The sequence below is a fragment of the Pseudorasbora parva genome, chromosome 9, assembly GCF_024679245.1.
Source record: "Pseudorasbora parva isolate DD20220531a chromosome 9, ASM2467924v1, whole genome shotgun sequence".
Taxonomy (NCBI): domain Eukaryota; kingdom Metazoa; phylum Chordata; class Actinopteri; order Cypriniformes; family Gobionidae; genus Pseudorasbora; species Pseudorasbora parva.
The window spans coordinates 3,632,929-3,659,088 of NC_090180.1; the positions used below are offsets into that span (position 1 = coordinate 3,632,929).

Genomic DNA, 26,160 nt, shown 5'->3' on the forward strand with positions numbered 1-26,160 from the left:
ACACTTAAAATGTCTGAATGCCATTAGAAACTAAATATCAAACCATGTGGCATCAGGAAACAAATGCTGCTAAAGCTTTTACTAATTACTTAATGACTTTAATCAATGGTGTCAGGGTGATTTTTAGTGGATGAATGAAGTCCGTTCTCCTCATGCAAAGTAACTATATATATTTTAAATAGTATATCTTTTTTCATAATTTTAGTTTGCAAAGTATGTTTGTGCTATATTTCTTTCAAATAAATGCCACTTAGTTAGCTATCGTTATATAATTGTAAATGGCATTCCTAATTTTGTAAGTGTGGCATTTTTTGGTATAAAGATAAGGAGAAAAACACCTTTTTTCTAACATCCTCCAGCCATCATAAAAAAGTAAATAGAATAAAATAATAGATATTATTAGAACTAGTTTACATACACAATCCTAAAAGTATGCGAGAATAAATGAAAAAATGAATGAAAAATAAATGAAAAAAACATTATGTTCATTATGCCTACGAGTTATTGATAATGCTCATCCAGCTGAGCTTCAACTACATCTGCTCTGGCTGTTTGACCCTTTGGGCACCGATAGCATCACATTGAGATGAGCATCTCTTTACACTTAACTACACAAAGTTCTTACACAACATAATTATACTGCAAAAACACCAGAGCCATGACCTAGCAGTTTTTTGAGGTTCAAATCTGTCTTGTCACAAACCTTTTCTCCCCAGTATTATTTCTGCTCCCGGTCTTCTTTCTCCATACAAACAGGCGGAAATCTGGTTTCATAAACACATCTATAATAATGATCTGAAGTCAAATTACAGTAGCCTATTTCAGAAATCAACAGCTAATGCTCTTTCAATTAATACACAACATCTTTTTTTTCCACACGAGTTTCAGCAAACACCCTTTAGGGTGAGGATGGTCTTGTCTGGTTCAAATCAACTTGTATCACAAACCTTTTCTCCACAGTATTATTTCTGCTCCCGGTCGTCTTTCTCTATGCAAACTGGCGGAAATCTGGCTTCATATACACATCTATAATAATGAAATTACAGTAGCCTATTTCAGAAATCAACAGCTAATTTGAGAGTGCCCTTTCAATTAATACGTGACAGCTTTTTTTTCCACATGAGTTTCAACAACAACAAGCAGCTGGCTGAGACTTTATGTATTTGTGACACCTAGCCTTTCACACAAACACACACGTATACACGCACATAGCTCCGGGCAGCTCCTTGTGTGTGTGCCACGAGCCCGGCTGTAAGGGAATCTGACACAGGCGGTCATTAGAGACTCCTCAGGGGCCCCAGCCAACCCCTATTAGTCAAGCAGCAGCACGGAGCCTCGCCTCCCATCACAAAAACACTCGCTTCTAATGAGGATATGTACTCCGCTATTTGCGCTGCCCCATATCAATAGCATAATAGCGAGTGATGAGAACAAGAGAAGGGCTGTGATTGAAATGAAATAAACACATCAAAACAAAACTCATTAGACGGATCCTAAACAAGTGTGCACACTTGGGAGTGGGGGAATACGATCACCTAATTAGACACTTTGCGCTCATTAAGGAATTTAAATTTCATAATAAAAACAAACCTAATCACAAACTAAGTCATACACATTTTCAGTAGCATTTTTTCCTCCTCAAGTAATTTTTATATAGCTAAAATTTGTGTTTGTGTGTTTCTAAGCTATACTTAGATGATACAATTATTCACAGAAGTTGGCTAAATATAAATAGGTGCGAATGAAGCATTCATTTATAAATAAACACACACACAAATACACATAGATCTATATACACGTACAAACACAAATATTATATATGTAGTAAGATTTTATTTTTATTTTTTATTTTGGTTTAAATTAATCACTTCATACAATACATTTATTGTATACATACATTTTACATTGTACTTACAATTTAATAATTACCTGCATGTAATTACAACTGCAATGAATTTTCTGTAGTTACATTTATAATTACGCTTTGACACTTCCATTATACCGAACCCTACCCTTAAACTGACCCACACCACCACACCTGACCCTAACTTTACCCTTAAACTGACCCACACCACCGCACCTGACCCTAACTTTACCCTTAAACTGACCCACACCACCACACCTGACCCTAACTCTACCCTTAAACTGACCCACACCACCACACCTGACCCTAACTTTACCCTTAAACTGACCCACACCACCACACCTGTCCCTAACTTTACCCTTAAACTGACCCACACCACCACACCTGACCCTAACTCTACCCTTAAACTGACCCACACCACCACACCTGACCCTAACTTTACCCTTAAACTGACCCACACCACCACACCTGTCTCTAACTTTACCCTTAAACTGACCCACACCACCACACCTGACCCTAACTTTACCCTTAAACTAACCCACACCACCACACCTGACCCTAACTTTACCCTTAAACTAACCCACACCACCACACCTGACCCTAACTCTACCCTTAAACTGACCCACACCACCACACCTGACCCTAACTTTACCCTTAAACTGACCCACACCACCACACCTGTCTCTAACTTTACCCTTAAACTGACCCACACCACCACACCTGACCCTAACTTTACCCTTAAACTGACCCACACCACCACACCTGACCCTAACTTTACCCTTAAACTAACCCACACCACCACACCTGACCCTAACTTTACCCTTAAACTGACCCACACCACCACACCTGACCCTAACTTTACCCTTAAACTGACCCACACCACCACACCTGTCCCTAACTTTACCCTTAAACTGACCCACACCACCACACCTGACCCTAACTCTACCCTTAAACTGACCCACACCACCACACCTGACCCTAACTTTACCCTTAAACTGACCCACACCACCACACCTGTCTCTAACTTTACCCTTAAACTGACCCACACCACCACACCTGACCCTAACTTTACCCTTAAACTAACCCACACCACCACACCTGTCTCTAACTTTACCCTTAAACTGACCCACACCACCACACCTGTCCCTAACTTTACCCTTAAACTGACCCACACCACCACACCTGACCCTAACTTTACCCTTAAACTGACCCACACCACCACACCTGTCCCTAACTTTACCCTTAAACTGACCCACACCACCACACCTGACCCTAACTCTACCCTTAAACTGACCCACACCACCACACCTGACCCTAACTTTACCCTTAAACTGACCCACACCACCACACCTGACCCTAACTTTACCCTTAAACTGACCCACACCACCACACCTGTCCCTAACTTTACCCTTAAACTGACCCACACCACCACACCTGACCCTAACTTTACCCTTAAACTGACCCACACCACCACACCTGACCCTAACTTTACCCTTAAACTGACCCACACCACCACACCTGTTTCTAACTTTACCCTTAAACTGACCCACACCACCACACCTGTCTCTAACTTTACCCTTAAACTGACCCACACCACCACACCTGACCCTAACTTTACCCTTAAACTGACCCACACCACCACACCTGTCCCTAACTTTACCCTTAAACTGACCCACACCACCACACCTGACCCTAACTTTACCCTTAAACTGACCCACACCACCACACCTGACCCTAACTTTACCCTTAAACTGACCCACACCACCACACCTGACCCTAACTTTACCCTTAAACTGACCCACACCACCACACCTGACCCTAACTTTACCCTTAAACTGACCCACACCACCACACCTGACCCTAACTTTACCCTTAAACTGACCCACACTACCACACCTGACCCTAACTTTACCCTTAAACTGACCCACACCACCACACCTGACCCTAACTTTACCCTTAAACTGACCCACACCACCACACCTGACCCTAACTTTACCCTTAAACTGACCCACACCACCGCACCTGACCCTAACTTTACCCTTAAACTAACCCACACCACCACACCTGTCTCTAACTTTACCCTTAAACTGACCCACACCACCGCACCTGTCTCTAACTTTACCCTTAAACTGACCCACACCACCACACCTGTCTCTAACTTTACCCTTAAACTGACCCACACCACCGCACCTGTCTCTAACTTTACCCTTAAACTGACCCACACCACCGCACCTGACCCTAACTTTACCCTTAAACTAACCCACACCACCACACCTGTCTCTAACTTTACCCTTAAACTGACCCACACCACCACACCTGACCCTAACTTTACCCTTAAACTAACCCACACCACCACACCTGTCTCTAACTTTACCCTTAAACTGACCCACACCACCACACCTGACCCTAACTTTACCCTTAAACTGACCCACACCACCGCACCTGACCCTAACTTTACCCTTAAACTAACCCACACCACCACACCTGTCTCTAACTTTACCCTTAAACTGACCCACACCACCACACCTGTCCCTAACTTTACCCTTAAACTGACCCACACCACCACACCTGACCCTAACTTTACCCTTAAACTGACCCACAGCACCACACCTGTCCCTAACTTTACCCTTAAACTGACCCACACCACCACACCTGACCCTAACTCTACCCTTAAACTGACCCACACCACCACACCTGACCCTAACTTTACCCTTAAACTGACCCACACCACCACACCTGACCCTAACTTTACCCTTAAACTGACCCACACCACCACACCTGTCCCTAACTTTACCCTTAAACTGACCCACACCACCACACCTGACCCTAACTTTACCCTTAAACTGACCCACACCACCACACCTGACCCTAACTTTACCCTTAAACTGACCCACACCACCACACCTGTCTCTAACTTTACCCTTAAACTGACCCACACCACCACACCTGTCTCTAACTTTACCCTTAAACTGACCCACACCACCACACCTGACCCTAACTTTACCCTTAAACTGACCCACACCACCACACCTGTCCCTAACTTTACCCTTAAACTGACCCACACCACCACACCTGACCCTAACTTTACCCTTAAACTGACCCACACCACCACACCTGACCCTAACTTTACCCTTAAACTGACCCACACCACCACACCTGACCCTAACTTTACCCTTAAACTGACCCACACCACCACACCTGACCCTAACTTTACCCTTAAACTGACCCACACCACCACACCTGACCCTAACTTTACCCTTAAACTGACCCACACTACCACACCTGACCCTAACTTTACCCTTAAACTGACCCACACCACCACACCTGACCCTAACTTTACCCTTAAACTGACCCACACCACCACACCTGACCCTAACTTTACCCTTAAACTGACCCACACCACCGCACCTGACCCTAACTTTACCCTTAAACTAACCCACACCACCACACCTGTCTCTAACTTTACCCTTAAACTGACCCACACCACCGCACCTGTCTCTAACTTTACCCTTAAACTGACCCACACCACCACACCTGTCTCTAACTTTACCCTTAAACTGACCCACACCACCGCACCTGTCTCTAACTTTACCCTTAAACTGACCCACACCACCGCACCTGACCCTAACTTTACCCTTAAACTAACCCACACCACCACACCTGTCTCTAACTTTACCCTTAAACTGACCCACACCACCACACCTGACCCTAACTTTACCCTTAAACTAACCCACACCACCACACCTGTCTCTAACTTTACCCTTAAACTGACCCACACCACCACACCTGACCCTAACTTTACCCTTAAACTGACCCACACCACTGCACCTGACCCTAACTTTACCCTTAAACTAACCCACACCACCACACCTGTCTCTAACTTTACCCTTAAACTGACCCACACCACCACACCTGTCCCTAACTTTACCCTTAAACTAACCCACACCACCACACCTGTCTCTAACTTCACCCGTATCCCATCTCGATATCAGCGAAACGGTGTTGCAATACAATATGAACACAAAAAGTACATTATACTTATGTTTTGATGTAAGTACATAGCAGTTAAGGTCACCTAATATAAAGTGGGACCTATCATTTATTGGCATTATAAAATTATAAATCATTACTTTTATTTATAAAATGTTACCAATAAAATAATCTACATTACATGTTTGTGCATGTATTAAATTCAAATACTATTTACAGTACAGTAACTATAATAATCCTTCTGGAACTTGGGTTAAGTGCAGCACAATGAAGAAATAGCAGGATTTTGAGCTTAGTGACTGCAATTACTGGGTCGCCTCTACTTAGAACCTGCAATCTGTGAGTCAGCAAACACACTTCTTAATCATTAGGCTTCCAGCATAGCATGCTGTGCAGCGTTGTGTGTTCTGGCACTACAGTACTAAAGAGATAGACAGCCTAATATAGGAAAATGAATGGGTAATTCTTTCCTTTTTCATATAATGAAAGTGGAAGGAAATTTTTGCTTTTCAAAGTATAAAATTACAAAAAGCTCAACTTAGCTCAACTAAGATGGTATCAATTGTGAACAATGCTTTTCTTACATCTTGTTTCTTCTCTAAACATCTAAACATTCTTAAAACAAGAAGTATTTACTAGACAAGGAAGAGTAATTTTCTTGTTTTGGGAAAAAATAACTCAAAATTAAGAGAGTTTTTGCTTAAAATAAGCTAAATAATCTGCCACTGGGTTAAGAAGAATAATCTTAAAACAAGATTATTTTACTTACCCCACTTCCTTTTTTTTTGTTGCTATATAAATAAATGTTATGATGTGGTAAGCGGGCACGAATACAAAGGAGATTCAAAAACAAAACAAGCTTCATAAATGTGCCAAGCAGCGGGGCGAGGGACCGCGAGAGCGGGCCGGTGACGAGTGGTAATGAGTACCAGCTGCGCGACACACCGGTCTCGTCTCGCGGCCAAGTGACGGGAGCATAATAGGAGGAGAAAAGGCAGCGGAAGACGAGAGAGGACCAGGCCTGGATTTATGTTATGTTTTATTTGTTTTATGATGTGTGTGTGGGCAGTCGTCCGTGAGGGGCTGCCCGTGGTTTTACTTTCGTTTTGTTTTTTTATTTTGAAATTAAAGTTTGCTCCGGTTCACGCCTCCTTCCTTCCCATCTAAGAACCTTGTTACAATTAATAATCCAAATAGGGCTGCACGATATTGGGAAAAAAACTTACATTGCAATATTTTGTTTTTCTGCGATATATATGTTGCAATATAAAAGCAATTTCACCAGAAGATTTGAATAGCTCTATTTGAAAATGAATCATTATTCTAGAATAACTGGAGTGATTTTGTAGGGGAGTGAATCTGCATAGAAAATAATAAACAAATTACAAGCATAGATAAATACAATAGAAGATAACATTGAAATAAGCAGAGCTTTATGTATTCCAGGTAAATCTAACAGTATTCAGTACAGAAATTCAATAATCAAATGTAAAGCAACAATCGTCACTGTAAATAACATATTAATGATACATTTCGATTCATACATTTTATCTTTGTTAAAGCTACAAGTCATTTTCTCTTGTTCTCTTTTGATCCCCATTGGTGACACAAACGGCTGCGGGTTCATTAGACATTAGACTGCTGTCCCTTTAAGACGAATGCACAGACCAAATATAACGATACGCATCCGTTTACTTTCCTAACTGTTTACAACACATTACCAACTGTGTTTACGAGGACTTGACTTAATTTTGCGAGCACGTCCATTTAAGCTCAAAGGAAAATGGTAATGCCTGTACGTGTGCGCAAATAAAATGCCTGGCTCGACTTAAAAACACATGATAAACTTTCAATCTTGGATGGTTAAACGTTGCAATTAATCCATGACTGGGAGCAGTTGACCCGTACGGATCACGGATCAATTCCCAATACTTGACATCGCACATCCTACAACGTGACTATCGCAGATGCGCACATCGCAATATCGATGCCAAAACGATATGTGCAGCCCTAAATCCAAACACTTTAAAAGTGAAAGTTCACACAAAAATGAAAATTCTGTCATAAATTCCTCTCCCTCATGTCGTTCCAAAGCAGTAAGACCTCCGCTCGTCTTCAGAACACAAATGAAGATATTTCTGATGAAATCCGAGAGCTGTCTGACCCCTCCATAGACAACAGTTAAATGAATACTTTCAAGGCCCAGAAAGACAATATTTCAAATAGTCCATGTGACTCCAGTGGTACAACCTTAATCAATGTTATGAAGCGACAGGAATACTTTTTGAGCGCAAAAACAAACAAAAATAGCGACTTTTTGCAACAATTTTGTTCTGGTTTCCCAGTCTCCAAGCTGTAATGAATCCGTTCATGTGAACAGCATCGCCCGCCGTAGATCTTGAGCGCCAGAACAGAATTGTGTTTGTTTTGAACATTATTTGTGTTTGTTTTGCATTCTTCATTTTCATTCCAAAGATGAACGATGGTCTTGTGGGTTTGGAATGGCTTAAGTGTAAGGAATTAATGACAGAAGTTTGATTAAGGACAGAATCCTCTGTAAAGGTTTGGATTTAGGACTTTAAATAAACATGGAGGAAACCACAATGCATTAACAAGAACTGACAAAGATAGACTGAAACACAGGGCTATAAAAACAGGGGTAGAACAAAGGAAAGTAAACTAGACATATGTGAACCTAACACGCAAGTACAGAGAGAAACGAGGACAAATTCAGTAACCAACGTAACCGAGAAATGAGCTGAGAAACAGGAACCAGAGGAAACAGAACAATGTCAAGGTAAAGGTCCAGATAACAGGAGATAAACCTGACAATAAGCTTGTTGGGCTATTGATTATATAAGAATTAGTTCCAATCCTCGAATCTGACTGGACAAGAGGCTTTCTAAGATACATTTTCCCAGTATAAGCACTGTCTCAGTCAATTGCTCGCTCTCACTCGCTGTTCACTTAGGCTTGTTAAGTGCAAATCTACAGAGCCTCAGTACAAATCACAATGAAACACAGAGTATAATAAATAAAAATTATATATATATATATATATATATATATATATATATATATATATATATATATATATATATAAAAAATATTATTATTATTATTATTTTATTTTTTACTCGTTATCATTATTAACTTATTTAACATTCAATACACAGGCATTAAGAGTACAATCAGGACATGGCCTTATGAACAAAAAAAATTTAATAAAAAAAAAGAATTATAGTGGTTGGCTTGTCCTATCGGTAGTAGTAATCCTGACCGAAGCATCCCTAAATGCCATATTCATTTTTTTTTTACATTATAATTCACTTTCACTTTATGGAAAAGAGTGACCAAGACATTCTTGAAAAAAATGTAGTTCCATTTAGAGACTCTCAGGTCATTTGGACCTCACAACAAGGGTTAATTCAGAAGCCTCTACAGTGTAACCTAAAAACAGGAAAATAACACAAGAGGTTTCCAGATTCACCAGGGAGTTTCAGTAAGTGTGGTTTCCAGCAAGAGTCCTTAAGCAGGTGTTTCCCATTCAGGGCACGTTCGCTCTATTGACAAGCTGAACAAGAGGGCCTCAGTGAGGGCTAAAATACTACTGCTGACTAAAAACGTCACTTTTTCAAACTTAGTGCAGGCTTTGATGAGCCGTCTCCTTCCGGAGCTCTCTTTTGCCCCATTTACAATCTAGAGTGGTATGTCCAACACACAAAAACAACCCTAAACAAACACACACACAAAACAGAGGACCACGGTTTTACACAATCCACTCGCATGATTTTTACCCCCTGCACATGACAGCACACAGACTGAAAGACTGAAGGGTTGACATACCCGTCTGCTAACACTTTACAATAAGGTTTCAATAGTTAACTACATTAGTTGACGTTAAGAATGAACAACAGCATTCATTAATATTAGTTAACGTTAGTTTCAGCATTTACTAATACATTATTAAAATGTGTTTGTTAACTGAAGTTAATGCATATTTACTAACAATGAACGACTTTTATTTACTTACATTAACAAAGCTTAAGTACTGTAACAAATGTATTGCTTTTTATTAGTTCTGTTAGTTAATAAGCCTTATTTTTAAGTATTACCGTGATATTGTTAATATCTAAAACAGGAACCATAATATTTGCGACGACATCACAATCTTATTTAGGTTTCGGAGAGACTTAGGAGATAGTTCACTCATGTCATTCCCATACTGTATGACTATTTCATCTTTTTAGTCATCTTTTGTTAAATAAATCTTTTTTGTGTGTTTTGCAGAAGAAAGTCCTAAAGGTTTGAAGCGACATGAAGGCGAGTAAATGATGACATTTTTGAGTAAATATACACAGAAAACTAAAGTCAAGCACATGATCACTTACACAACATTGTGTTGGTAATGGTCTTTAGCAACTGTCTTGCTAAACATTAGACGCATTTGGAATAAATACAATGGATAGATTCAAAACAAAAACTCAGCTGACAAGCAGTGTTAGGACATAATTAGCATCATTGCACAAAGCGGAGTTAGATTTTATTTTATAATAGTATCAAGCATTATGAATATAAATGTTCTACATTGATTTAATTTGGTATGGTTGGAGTCATAATTTAACATAACATTTGGGAGCTATAAAAAAAGCTTTATATATATATATATATATATATATATATATATATATATATATATATATATATATATATATATATATATATATATATATATATATACACACACACACACATATATACACACACACACACACACACATATATATATATATATATTTAAAGGTATAGGATCATTAAAAGGTGTTTTTTTTTTGTTGCTTTGGAACTTCAGATGAATGCAATGTGATATTGTGTGTTAATCAATTGAGAAACATCCCAAAAAATTACAAAAAGAGAAGCTGCTGAGAGCCTCAGCCTATGTCAAATAACTTAAAATTAACACACTGATAGAGAGAGAAAACTCACAAATAAACTCTGTTTAAAACCTCCCTTAAAGCATTTAAATGTTGAATAGTCAAATAAGATAATCATTAATAATAATCATTCAAATAAGACGAGCGTTTTCTTCACCAGTTCCCATTACGTCATACTGAATTCATATTCATGTCTATCATTATAAATCAACTTAATATGCTCTCACTATGTATTACGTTTCAATGGTGATCTCAATGATGCTAAAACGGGTATCAGCCTCTTTTTTGTACAAAAGAAAGTAACGCAGTGAATCTTAATCTGAGCCTATGTTGGACCAGGCACTATATAGGGAAGCCAGGGAAAAGTCTGGCACGACCATTATAGGGGCAATTTGGAGACATATTTATGGCCCTTCGTCTGAAAACGACTTCCTTCCCCGTTCCTTTGGCGTACGAGTGTTTGTTTGTGTGCGTATAGAGCAAAGAGAGAATTTGTGACGTCCACCTGGTCCAAACGGCTTTCGGGACACTGAAGAGCAATTTCCAACGCTTGGATTAACCTGAAGCTTCCATGATTATCCCCCCCCTACCATAATTTGGCTGGAAGGGCCCCAGCTGCTAATTCTTTATAAATAGCGTGTAGCTCAGACCTCCTCCGGGGAGAATGGGGCTCAGAGGAATGGCTTGGGCACAAATCAGGCTGGAAAAAGCACACAACATACACATTTTGACAAACATATGGGACCATCGCGAGGATGAACTTGAGGTACATGTGACTGTCTCGCCTCACGTGGATCTGACAATCGGCCAATCAGAAAAGTGACAACTGTCTATCAAGGTTGAGTTTGAGTAAAAAAGAGAAGTAGAAAAGTTCATTCTATAAGCTTAAAATGCAAGGGAAGGCTTGTAATATAGCTTTGACAAATGGTTGAAAATCAGTCTGAAAGAGGCCAGATATCCTGACATACAGAGTTTACAAGCTTGTCTTTTCTCTCAGCACACAAAGGGAACTCATATAAAAACACCCGATGAGATTCTCTGACATTCGAGTAAGGATTTCTGTCAAGAGTATGTGACCCTGGAGCACTTCAGCAGTCGTGCGTCTCACGGGTATATCTGTGGCAATAGCCAACAATACATTGTACGGGTCAAAATTATCTATTTTTCTGTAATGCCAAAAATCATTAGGATATTAAGATCATGTTCCATGAAGATATTTTGTACATTTCCTACCGTAAATATATCAGAAATGTATTATTATTAGAAACATGCATTGCTATAGGAGATTTTCTCAATATTTAGATTGTTTTGCACTCTTTCAAATAGTTGTAGCTCGGCCAAATATTGGAAAGCTTATTTATTCAGCTTTCAGGGGATGTATAAATGTAAATAAAATAAAAAATGTACCCTTAAAGCTACACTGTGTAACTTTTTTAGTTTATTCTTAGCTAAAATCACTTAGTTCTTTCAAAAATATATGTGCTCATTAATGTATATTTACTTCTTTCAAGTAATAATGCATTCTCATAATTTTATAATATACCATTGAAAATACATAAGTGTTGAGGGTTCGAATGGCGGTCGCCATGTTGCTCCTCCATCTTGAAAGTACATTTGCCAAAGAGGGACATACCCGTAAATTCAAGCTTCGCTTTTCGCGTTTAACACTCGATGGCACCGTGTCGAATGTGAAGAGGGGGATTGCTTAAGGCTGCTATATGATGATGGAGGATCACTCTTAAGCCCCTTTCTAAATGCACGTCGGACCCGCAATATTCCCGGAGCATTGCCGGTTCGCCTTCTGTGTGAAAGCAACCACGTCCCGGAATTGATTACCGAATTCGACCCCCGGTCGGGACCTATAGTAACATTGCGGGATATGTATTAGAGTCGCCAAGGAAGCGGAAAAGAGAATTAAGACGGCAACGCAACGGGCAAATCAACAAGACAAAAGTAAATATTGGAGTGGCCTTTCCAAGATGGAAAGAGCTCATGAGGAGCAACGATTTTAAAAAGAACGCCGACGTTGCCTGCTTTCTTCTCGACAGGTAATATTAATTCAGCCTATTTGTGTATATTGGAAGTTTTATTGTTGCTTAGCTAATTACATCATGGTGTGCTGTGCATAACACTAGAACGACGTCTAGGATAGTTTTCCTCGCGTCAATGATGAAAAAGTATTGTTTACCTTATAACATAAATCCGTGTTCTATGACGGATAACATGAGATTAATATTTTAATTGCATTATAATTTGTTTGCCTTACGCTAGTGGTGTTGTACAATATACAGAATAACGATAGCACTGATAAAAGATACTTTACTAAGATTAGCTTATATTCCTCTGGGAACCTGATAGCTGATGTTAGCAATGAACTGGTTATTATTCAGTTCTATTATTCATTTTACATAGATTAACTTGATCATAGATCATTTGGTAAATTAAATAACTGCAAATTATAATAGTTTTCAAAAATTACCTCATCACTTGAGCTGAAGCAACATTCACCGAAGAGGTCGAACTGAAAGCCATGACTAAATCAGCCACCGTAGGAGTTGAAACGAAATCGAAATTGAGAGGAGCAGAAACAGTTATTCACTGGATGGTCATATACCTTTTCACCACTAGATGGGAGAAAATATCACACAGTGTAGCTTTAAGACTGGTTTTGAGGTCCAGGGTCACATATAAGAGGCCCCGTTTACTCGCACACTGGGGTCACGTTATAAGATGTCCGAAATGACCATTTATAACCATCTAGGTCAAATTAGCAGGTCAAAAAATACACAAGGCCTCAAAACCCTCTAAAAAGAGCATTGTTTGTTTTATCTTGGACTACTATAACACTGATTCCTGTCACATTACGATTTGCGTTTGAAAATGTGTTTTCTCTGAATGTTTTATGGATTTCCTGGCTCTTAATTTAATGCACGAACTGGTCAACACAAAAAGCATGGGTTGTGTTGCTGTGATCTTTTAACATGGAGTTTCGAAATGATAAATAATAGGTCAAGGGGCTGTTTCTGTAGAGAAGCCCTGAGAACAGCGGACCCCCCCTCATCCCATGCCTTTTTCTCCCATTCACAACGCCACGGGGGGAGCAGGTTGGGTTCAAGCGCAACAAATTACCTAAATATGGGCTGAAAAGGCTTTGAGGGACTTCAATTCAACCGTTAAAAATAATATTAATAAAAGAAGATTTAGGAAGCCAGGTGGGTGGAACACAATGCTAAACTGCAATCCATAATTTCAGCTTGCGAGGACAAAAAGTGGCTCTTTCTTGGTCAGTATTTGTGTTTAGCCTGGGTAGAACAGGGGTACCTCCACATACAAAAGCGAGAGGAAGAAACACAGAAAAACGAAATTTTCAGCCTGAGTGGTTACTTCAAATGAAATCTAAAGGCTGAGGCTCAATGGGCCCTTTTAGCGGAGGGGAGTGTTTTTAAAGGAATCGCAGCAGTGGACGTGTTTGGCATTTGGTGGCCCTTGTCCTCCAATTGTGCGTACTCCATGGTGGATGCCTTCTCTCTGGGCTCGCTACACTCCACAGACAGTACAGTCTGGGGCTCGAACATAGACAGAAATCATGTTTGACTTCCCTTTTGCTCAACCACATCTGTTCCCATGCCCCTGAAGGCACTTGGGTTGCGCAGCTACAAAGATGTGTACGCTGGAGTTAATGTGAGTGAGTGACAGCTCAATATGTTCCTTACATAAGTCTGAAAGTGCTGCTGACCTAGGCATGGCCTTGAACTGGATTCTCACCTCCTATAAACGACTCTGGGTTGTGAACAAAAGAAAATAATGACACTAAAGCAGATGCTTTCTATAAAAAATTCTGACATTTAGTCTTAGTCTAGTGAGTTTGGAACAGACATTATTGAGCTAAAGAGATAGTTCCCTCAGGGAAAATGTATTCTTTACTCACTAAACCGTGTTTTTTTTTTTTTTTTGTCCATACAATGGAAGTTAAAGGAATAGTTCACCCAAAAATGAAAATCCATAATTTACTCCTCCTCAAGCCATCTTACATGTATATGACTTCCATCTTTTCTCTGAACACAATCTGAGTTATATCGGACACCAAAGTTGTTTGATCCCCAACGTTCTTCAGAATATCTTAGCTTTTGTTTTCCACTGAATGACATTAGGGTGACACAATGTTGACAAAGGTTTAATTTTGGGGTGGACTATCCTTTTAAATTATGTTGTTTATACCTGCCACCATGTTCTGGCTAAAATGTAATGCAATGCTGGGAATAGCACAGGCTTTATTTTTATGGAAGACATTACACACTAGCATGCTATGTTTTTCCGTCCAAAGATGGTTATCCTTGACAGATAAGGCACTATATATCAAGCTCATGAGACATATCAATTGACTAAAGGGCAATAATGCATGTATTTTGTATTATAATAATTATAACAAATCCAAAATTGTCATATATAAAATAGTTCCATCAATTAAAAAAACAAATATTTCACCCAATATACCATGCATTTTGCGTGCCCATTAAAAGTAAAGCACCGTTAGCGTTGCAAATCTACTGAAAATCGAATGCTACTGAATCTATGTCTCACACACTTCACGTGAGGAGTGGTGTGTGTGTGTGCTGCACGTCACCATTAACCATTTCCTGGAACCATTTATGGAAATGATGCGGAAGCATTTCAAGTTTTAATCTAAAGCCACAATATGTCCTTTTCACTGCTAGAGGTCACTTATTCAAAACAAAGTCGTCTCTTGATGACTTGATTTGCCAGAGCTTTTATTCTGCCGCAGACGAGACGCTTATTACACACATGTGAGTGTGTTAAAATGATGTTATAATGCTACTCTGTGCATTCGCTCAGCACTAAAATGAGAAAATTGTTCACACTGCAGTGAGCGAGATCATATCAGGCATGGTAAAACATGGTACTCTGTGCGGTAAACCAAGAACACCAGATTTAAACGATAAGACTAACTGCGTTGAGCTGGAGAACAATGATTAGTTCATGTCCATGAATGATCCAAACGGTTGCTCACCTGTCTAATAAAACACATCAGATATTAAAGCAGCTTTAGTGTTTCCGTGGTTTGTACAAAATTAAACCGAGGATAACGCGGGTGTGATGGGTAAAATTGCTTATTTCTATGGATTTAAACATTCTTGAAAACATTTATGATAATGTAGGTACAGAAGTCAACAAAATATATAAAACTGCTCTAGTGGTTTTTGGACATTTTAATCCCAAAATCTTACAAATTGTAAATTTAGAGGTTGTATTCCAGTTTCGAATGAGGATTTAGAATGATTAGTAAATTTATGAATGTAATTTACTGTTGTTTATTTCATTTAATGCTAATGAATTGGCCTGTGCTCTGAAATGTCTGGAAGCAGAGTTAAAACATGCAGCAGTAGCCCAGCATCCTGAGGGACTATGGGATCCAAAATTTGTTTGCGTTTAATTTCCACTTCACAGACAGCAGCACACATTAACAACCCTTGGGAAAGGTTGGAGAGCTGCCAGCGGGACAGAAGAAAAAGTGAGGATAACACAGGGTCATCACAGCTCCATCAACAGTTCCTCCACAACTGCTCGCGAATGTCTGACAACTCCTGCGTTAATTCCTCTCGTGTCATTCTTCTCGGCTCTAATTATCTTTTGGGTTGCATTCTCTACTGTCACTGTCAGAGGGGAACAATGGGCATTTTGCTGTTGATATCTCATTGTCAACATGTCAGGATATTGTTAAAGTTGAACAGCTTCTGTCGGAGACAAAGAGGAATTAACACCATTCAAAGCACTGACACAAGCGTCATGCCTTTTGACGGTATTCAAAACCATTCACCAAGATACTACGGACTTCCACTGATTGGTCAGATATTGTACATTAGGCAGAGCTATTTGTGCATTTGTGTTTACTTTCTTAATCAGTAAAAATCATTTAGAGTGATGAACAAACAAGTCAAAATCTTCCCTTCTCGAGAGCCAAACGAATCGCTCTACTGAGAATGTGAACGCAAGTCTCTATCCAGCATTTGGATGCCATCATATACGATACAAACATCTGATAAACAACAACCTTGAAAGACAAAATAAATTACAATTAAGATTAGATTTCATTTTTTTAAGGTTAAGACTGTAATTATGCCAAAAAGTATTTTGAAAAGAACTGCATATGCATTTCATTTGCAAGAAGCCCATTAACCAAGATAAATAAACACTAGTGTAGATGTAGAAAATGACCAGGGCACAGTACAAGGTTACAAGTACAGGACAATGCAGTTATATGAAAACAGAGACACACAAGAGCCATACGCATTACAATCACTATAGCCAATCACACGAGGGGAGGACAAGGGTGGGGATGACCTCGAAGGTTTATTTGCCTTACGACCCCTACAACAGTTTCCTAGCTTTTACAACCCCTTTACAACATTGTCCTCATGTTATGGACTTCCATATCCATCCATGCTCCAGTCCCGAAAGGCTTTTGAGAGGTAGGATAATGTCAATTGTCCAATTGTGGAATATTGTAATCCTTAATTCTAAAGTGTAATTATAATTAAATCTGAAAATATACCAGTAATATTAAGAGAAACAGTTTAAGCAGCGAAACGCTATCTCTGTACAGTTGCAGCGGACACATTATCCTCCTAATGTCACACTAAATACAAGAGCATCACTTATCCTGAACCATTCCTGATCAAAAGTCCAGTCATGCCAGCAAACCACTGAAACTTATCACAAATTAGCATTCAGAAACAATAAAAATATAAAAAGAATGTCTTAATAGATTATAAACAAAATAGAAATAACTAGCTATTTTAAAATTAAAAATCAATGAATAAATTGAAGTATTCTATCTTATAGAATCAAGCCATTTGGTGTATGAAATGGCAAGTCTTAAATCTATTTGTACATGTATTATGAGACAGAGACATCATGCATTATGTGAAGCACTTTTTCTCACTACGAAAAACCCTTTCGAAATGCCAGATGTGTGTCCTTAGCACAGCAATGGTTAAAATAAGCCATCAGGGTTTGGAAACAACGTTATAGCCTCACTCAGAAGACACATACAGGCTTAAACTACTTTCATAATCATTAAAAAAACTGTTTAATTTAAATGAATTAATTACAACACATTAGTTGTGAGGTTAAAATGGCAAAACATTGTAAAAGTCCTCTTTTTCCTCCCCAATTATACTACATCAACTGTAACATTTAGCCAAGTTTCTTTACATTCTCCAAATCATAAGTTACAGATATCTATGAGCTGACAGGGCATTTCATACTTCTCATGAGAGTCTCTATCATGAAAGCTTACACTGCAAGTAGGTTTAAGCTCTAATAATTGATCTTAGATTAACTCTCTGAACCAATTATTTTTTTCTACACTTTGAGAGGAAAATGTTAATTGAACCATAAAAAGAGTGTTAGATATTTAGGCCTGATCTAAAAATGCTTTGACCTGCTTGAGGACTAACTTTTAACAGCATAAAATAAATTGCCAGGTCACATGTTACTAATAAAATTAAATTCTAATATAAAAACGACTTTTATATATAAAAATCGAATACATAAAAGATATAAATTCGAAAAATATATTTGTAAAAACCTGAGAAGGAAGGAAACAAATTTCGAAACTTGCAAAATGCAAGTCAGAGTGACTCACCAATATGCCAGAAAATTGTTTTTCCTCCATGCTTTTTGAAGCTGGGTTCGGCGTGGGTCCCCTTTCCAGAAGGATGCCCGTCCTGGCCTGTCTCGGTGCTCTCTGGGACTCGTCTTGAGCTGCTGGGGTTTGCGTCTCAGTTTCTGGTTTCTTCCTCTCTCCTCTCAGGCTGAGGTGGCGTCTCTGCTTTGTGCTAATTCTGCGTTAATCCAGGAACTTTTCTATGCTGTGAAAGGAACATGTGACAGGGAGAAGGAGGGAGGAAGAGGGGGAGAAAAAAGCAACTATTAGCCCCCAAACGTGTTGTTCTCTCTTTAAAACAATGATTTCATAACTACTGATAAGCTAAATAACAGTGTCCATGTGCTGGCTGGAGTGTGTCAGACTACTAAATCTGAAATTCTGATATTACAAGAAGTGATGTAGCGGATGCTTATATGGTAAACTAGGATGAGAAGATTTACTTTTTTCAGTAAATAACCAAAACAAAGGGCTACAGTACCGATGGGTACAGAACATAAGCTTGTACCGAGAACGCACAAACAATCTAGAAAATGACAATGATTTACCATGCCTAGCAACAGGCAGCATGATTAGTTGGACAACTTCACACAATTATTGTGTTTTACTACAAAAATGTTCAAAATCTCAAATGAAATTTTAGATGTCAGTTCCACTAGTATTTAGTATGTAGTAGTACAGTAATCCACGATTTAAAAATGACATGTTTCTTGGCTTTCTTCAGAATAACAGACATACTGTCAGTTTAAGGTAACAGCGAGACTCAAGTAGCACCAACTGGAGCCTCTTAAATCACTTTAATGTTGTTATGATCCACTCATCTTGACACTGTGAATCAAACATCCTGTATAAACTGAGTGCTTCTCCAGACCAACGATTTGAAATTAACACCCCAGCCTAGACGAGTGATCTTTTACTCATATTTATTATGGCAAGTCAACTTGCACTGATAATATTTAAGTGGAAAATTACTGCTGTAGAGTTATTTATTTTTGTCAATGAGAACATCAGACAAGGAGGGATGTGCTAGCTATCTTTATAGAATAACAAATTACCAACTGTACATACGCACACACACACACACACAGAAAGGTTAAAGCATGGACTAAAGTAGGTTAAGAGACAGGTGCTCCATCCCTCAGCACATCAAACCATCACAAAAAGATGTGTTTATGTACAAAAAGCAGCAAGATAAGACATGAGATAAGCCAAGCAAACTCTCTGAACCTATGACTCCCTTATCAGTATTGAGTTGTCTATTGCACCACACAAAATGTGCTTTTCTGAATGAGTTGAGGACTGCATATGGAAAACCAATAAGTGTAGAAAAGTCCCAGAAAGGACAGGCAGCATGTGTTAACAACAACAACCAACAATAACTAAGAAATAATCATTATTATTCTACATGGATAGTTTCTGAAAATGTCCTAGCTGTCATAAAAATAAAATAAAAAAAAGATGTGAAAGAAAGTGGAGATGAAAATACAACAACACTAAACAAACCCAAACAACCGCATCACTATCACGTTATTTGATAGCAACATGTACTGGTCTCATTAAACATCCATGTGTTGTATTAAACTAAAGGACACACAGAGCTGCAGAAAGTTCCTGAGTGAAAGTCAAGAGTGTGCAGCTGGAGGTCTCAGGTCTTATTGTGGCCGGAAGTTGTCACTGCAATCGATAATGGGATCATTTCACAGAAAGCATGTGTAGGAGCTCCCACTCAACACCACAGAATGAGATCGTTTGAAACATCATTGTGTGTGTGTGTGTGTGTGTGTGTGTGTGTGTGTGTGTGTGTGTGTGTGTGTGTGTGTGTGTGTGATGTAACCTTTAACAGAACCGACCAGTTCTAGGGATGAGAAAACCATCCGAATCTTAAGATGCTTGTCCTCTTTAAGGCATTTCTGTTTAAAGTATTAGATTACGCTTATTAAAACTAGATCGATCACTGTAGAAAGAGGACTTTTTCAATAATTGTTTCTCATTCTACTCACAATAATCACTGTAGAACATGTTTGATGGCCAATCAATTTAAGTGGCAGCTCAAAGCGTCCGTCAGCAGATCCACTTCAGAAACCACAAATTGTTCAGTTGTTGTGAACCCCGTAGTCTATATTAATTATTCTAAATTATTAAGATGTTCATACTTGTATTAAGTACAATATTTTTAAAGGTACTTAAAGGGTTAGTTCACCCAAAAATGAAATGTATGTCATTGACTCCTCACCCTAATGTTGTTCCACACCCTGTAAGACCTCCATTCATCTTCACACACAGTTTAAGATATTTTATATTTAGTCTGAGAGTGTATGCAAGTGTATGCACACTATACTGTCCATGTCCAGAAAGGGAATAAAAACATCATCACAGTAGTCCATATGAGACATCAGTGGGTTAATTAGAATCTCTTGAAGCATCCAAAATACATTTGGGTCCAAAAATAACAAAAACTACGACTTTATTCAGCATTGTCTTCTCTTCCGGGTTTGTTTTCAATCCTCAAATAAAGATTAAAATGGTTATGAATCAGTGAATCGATCAATGATTCGGATCACCAGTGTCACGTGATTTTAGCAGTTTGGCATGTAACATGAGACTGACTCACACACACACACACACACACACACACACACACACACACACACACACACACAGCATCTCGTGTTAATCTGGAGTATCTATAGTGTTGATTCTTCATCTCCCAAGAGTCTTTAGTTTATCATATTTATAAAAGACAGATACACTGAACCGATTCTTTCTGAAAACAGCCGAGCTTGTGGAGGTGTGCAGTGGGCGGCGCTAACGACACGCACACACACTCCTTGGATAACTTTAGATTCACTCACTATACATTCATGCTGTTGACATTACTTACGTGCCGATTGCCAACAAAACACACACATTTGCTGCAGTTTCACTCTCTGCCTGCGGTTTCCACTCATGACCGGGAAACACACACACACACACACACTTGCAGAACTACGGAAACACAAACTTTACCCAATGTTCCCTTAACGCTGGGTTATTTGGGAAGCTGAATAAAGTGATCTTTCCCACACACACACACTTCTTTAGTGACATTGTTGATCTCGTGTCTAAAAACACAACGCAGCGCCACCAACGGCTCCCGTAACCGAACGAACCTCAATGATGGACTCTTTGGACTCTTGTTCTGGGTGGTGTGCGTGTGTGTGTGTTTATGATGTCATACAGGGCGATATACTTAAATTAAACTTTATGAAACTTGTTTGAATCCTAAAGGAGTATATTTGGCACAGAAATAGTCATATGTCCATGTGAAGAGTCTACTCTCCTAAGCTGTGGCAGGTCATAGGGTGGCTCTCAATAGCTCTGACAGGTGGAAAACAGAGACTTAAACCATCACATCAAACTCCCACTCTTCAGTTTCATTGGCATAACCTGGCTGATCACGCAGGCATCATGCCTAGAACCAAACAGCCAATGAGAACACAATTCTATAAACGGACTATGTAGAGATGCAAGATCTCCTGGTGTGATTTAATGCACACACAAATAAGATTTATCTCAAGTGAAAAATAAAAGATTGTCAATTTATGTAAAAATTACCATTATTGTTAAAGACCAGTTATCCATGTCAACCCAAAGTCTTTCATTCCAAAATTTAATTTCTATTTAAAGAGATAGTTCACCCAAAAATTTAAATTAGCCCATGATTACCCCTTCATCTGTCCATCATAAGTGCATCCATTCATCCTAAAAGTGCATCCATCCATCATAAAAGTGCATCTATCCATCATAAAAGTGCATCTATCCATCATAAAAGTGCATCTATCCATCATAAAAGTGCATCTATCCATCATAAAACTGAATCTATCCATCATAAAACTGCATCCATTCATCATAAAAGTGCATCTGTCATCATAAAAGTGCATCTGTCATCATAAAAGTGCATCTGTCATCATAAAAGTGCATCTGTCCATCATAAAACTGCATCCATTCATCATAAAAGTGCATCTGTCATCATAAAACTGCATCCATTCATCATAAAAGTGCATCTGTCATCATAAAAGTGCATCTGTCATCATAAAAGTGCATCTGTCCATCATAAGTGCATCCATTCATCATAAAAGTGCATCTGTCCATCATAAAAGTGCATCTGTCCATCATAAGTGCATCCATTCATCATAAAAGTGCATCTGTCATCATAAAAGTGCATCTGTCCATCATAAAAGTGCATCTGTCCATCATAAAAGTGCATCTGTCCATCATAAAAGTGCATCTGTCCATCATAAGTGCATCTAATATCATAAAATTTGCATATGATGTAGGACGCAGGCATAGCGTAAATTCGGTTGACAAACGCAGAAGTGCAGAGGATAGAGCAAAAAAAAAAAAAATTGAACAAACTAACTATGCTAGTTCTCTTCTCGTGAGAACTAGCATATTCTCACCGGAGCGTCTTACGTCATATGCTGGAACGCTAGTCTCTAGTGAACATGCGTACAACTGTTAGCGGAAGTTAGAGATTATAGTTTTTATATTATTTTTCTCACACCAAACGCATTGCTTCACTTCAGAAAGCCTTCATTATAGGGTTACTTTAGCGATTAGCATATGGCTTTGTATCAGTAGAAACCCTGGAGTATATTCAAATGATTGTGCTTTCCCCCCTCATAGCCCCCTGAGACAGGAGATTTATGCATTTTATTTCTGGAAAAATTCCTCCTATGACGCAAATTGACAATGTTTGCATCATAGGAAGAATGTTTGGCCAAAGGCTAAAGACTACAGCCAGCAGAGGGAGCCATTTCCGCATGTTTTGAACCCGCGTATCGGGGATGGAGATCACACTCACAGCTCAGCTCAGCTACAGGCACTCATTTAAACGGAGCTATGGTGAGCAATGTAAGTGTTTTAACTTCTCAAATTAATTTCTATGAAAGTTAAGCTTGTAAAGGCATGAACTGAAACGCGCCAGACTGAACTCGCGTTGTGAATGTATGCCGCGAGTGTAGTCGCGAATACCTCAGCTCTTATCACGAGAGCTCATCAGCTCATTTATCTCACTCCTGCAGTTAGTGCTCAGTGCTGTGATACTCGCACGGAGACTCACTCATTATATTGAACAGACACGTTCAGTTTTTAATTGTAATGTCTTCTCCAACTTAGTCACAGTAATCAAGTAGGTAGATGGCTTTGGGAATGGCCTCACAGGGCAGCAAAGCATTCTGGGAATTGTAGTCTTTCATCCCCATGAGACAAAAATACATTTGTCTTTTCTCTAGAGGGCACCAACTTCAAAAATAATTTCACATTTCTACTACAATGATGACCCAGTTTAAATACAGATTCATCTTCCCAGCTCTGAAGTACCCTTATGATGGATAGATGCCCTTTTATGATGGATAGATGTCATTTTATAGACTTCAAACAGAAACAGCCATTTAACGTTACTACCATTATAAAGCTTGGAAGAGCCAGGACGTTTTTTATACTCTGATTGTATTTGACTGAAAGAAGGGCTGTCATTTTTTTTTTTTTTTTTTTACATCTAATTCGAACGATTATCAAATATCAACCAATGTATTCGAATATATTTATCTACGACCCCATATAAAAAATAAATAAAAAACGGATAAGTGACCGCCGTAACGGAGATTCAATCACAAATGCATTAACAGTCTGAAAGTCATAAACAGGACTCAGGCCACAGCCTGTATGGAAAAATAAATTGTTAACTTAATGTTTGAAACAGCAGGTTATCAACTTAAGTGTAAATTAAGATATGAAGTGCCACTATATGCAATCATCACAGCTTTCAGTTTGTCTAAGTTACCGCATCAGATGTCGACGCCGTCCTCTCCAGCAGCTGGAATTTGTTTACGGATGCCATAGCAACTCTCAACGGCCACCAGGACTTATACGGTTTTAAACTGTATTAATCATCTCAGAAAAAAAAAAAATTCTAATGTCAGGCGCAGTTTAAGTAGTTGATTGTTTGTTGGGTTTAGGGACAGTGTCAATATGCCAAAATTATCTTCATGAATTATTACGAAATAAAATGTTTATCCCTCAGAAAAATGTACTTTCCTCTCTTGTCAACATGCTTGGTGCATGTGAGCGCGGCGCGCGCTCTTCAGTGGTGAAAGCGTGCTGTGTACGTCATATAAGGACGCACACTCAAAAGTAATCCGGTCAGGGCGTTTACATGGTGAAATGTTTAGTTTTATGGATTCATGAAAAGGTTTATCCCACCCAGGGGCGTAACTACAGACAGTGCAGGCAGTGCAGCCGCACTGGGGCCCGTGCGGCAGGGGGGCCCGCAGCGCACACGGGCCCATGCCCACATTGCAAACGGGCCCATGGCGACAAAGTGACTCCGCAGAATATTGTGACACTCACATTTCAAATGAAAATCACTGGTTTCAGATTTCACACGGCTGTCGCGCTCTACCGTCACGCTTAGGATAGGCTACTGACCACCTTTTTCATCAGAGCATGTGAGCGGAGCACAGTTGCGTGACGCTCCGCTAGATATTCCGCTCTATGCCAGTGAGCTCCACAATTCACTATAAAATGTGAATTATTTGATTTAAATCTAGCGATTTCAAGCTTTCTTTGGGCGTATGTTTCATGTTTATGTCATGTATTCACCGAGTTTCAGATTCTCGCAGATAGGCCTAGAAAGCGCACCTTTTTTATTTATTTTACTAAAGCACAAAGTTTTGTTGTTATGTGAGTGTACACAAATAAAAGTGGACAATTAGTATTTATAATTATGTCTCACATTTATTTGTATGGCCAAAAATTACGGAGTATTGCGAGTTATAGGCTATCCCCCGTCATGACTCGTGAGGGGGAAAAAACAGCCGGTACGTGCGTTCTTCAGCCAGAGGGTTAAAGAAACCGTAGCCTATTTAGTTTCATATTTATGTTTAAGTAATAGCCCATAATATAATTTATTATTATTATTAATATCAAATATTCGGGCGAAAATGGACCAAGTGCATTCTCTCGGTGCCTTCTTGGCCGAAAGACTTTCATCACCGAAACAATACGTCCGAAATGTGGGCTTCGTCCCGTTTTTTAGCCTGTCTCTCCAATCCGTAGCGGCTCTGAGCAGAGCGCAGCGCACGTCAGAACCAGAGGTGTGTGTGTGTGTGTGAATCTGAGCGTCATTGGTCTGTCACCGCTCGTCAATGTCAAAATATTTGATAAAACCAATCAAATCAGAGAAGGCGGGTTTTATGGTAACACAGAAACTGCTGAGGCTGAGCGCACATTTTTTTTTAGGAGCGCAACTCGACGTCAAGTAAGATAAATGCAGCTAAACTAAACATTCATGTTTGACAGCTGCTGCTTTAAGTCAGAAATGTTAATCAAAAGAAAAAAAATATTTAGGCGAATGAATAAACTTGTTGTGTCTAATTTTTAGACATTTTTAACTGGAAATATGCCTATGTGATTCATAATGTAGGCCTAATTAACGAACAAGAAATATTAACAAAGCCATTTTCATCAGATTAGGCATAAGATTAATAATAAATGTGTATATATTGTAAATTAATATAATTCTATTTTTAACATTCAGTAAATATATATATTTTTTTTAACTCAGCTTTTTCAGCCTGTATTGGGCATAAGATTAGTATTGAATGTGTTCATATTGTGATTTAAATAAACTTAAAACTTTGATA

General features: G+C 39.0%; 1 protein-coding gene across 2 annotated transcripts in view; it reads right to left on the reverse strand.

The window, feature by feature from the left end:
• slc6a9 (solute carrier family 6 member 9) overlaps positions 1-26,160 on the reverse strand; it is a 90,086-nt gene that overhangs the window by 53,582 nt on the left and 10,344 nt on the right. For both annotated transcript variants that reach the window (XM_067453494.1, XM_067453495.1), the window contains exon 2: positions 18,455-18,680. In XM_067453494.1, the coding sequence (XP_067309595.1) occupies positions 18,455-18,484 (30 nt within the window). In that variant the 5' untranslated portion in view covers positions 18,485-18,680. The remainder of the gene's footprint in view (positions 1-18,454; positions 18,681-26,160) is intronic.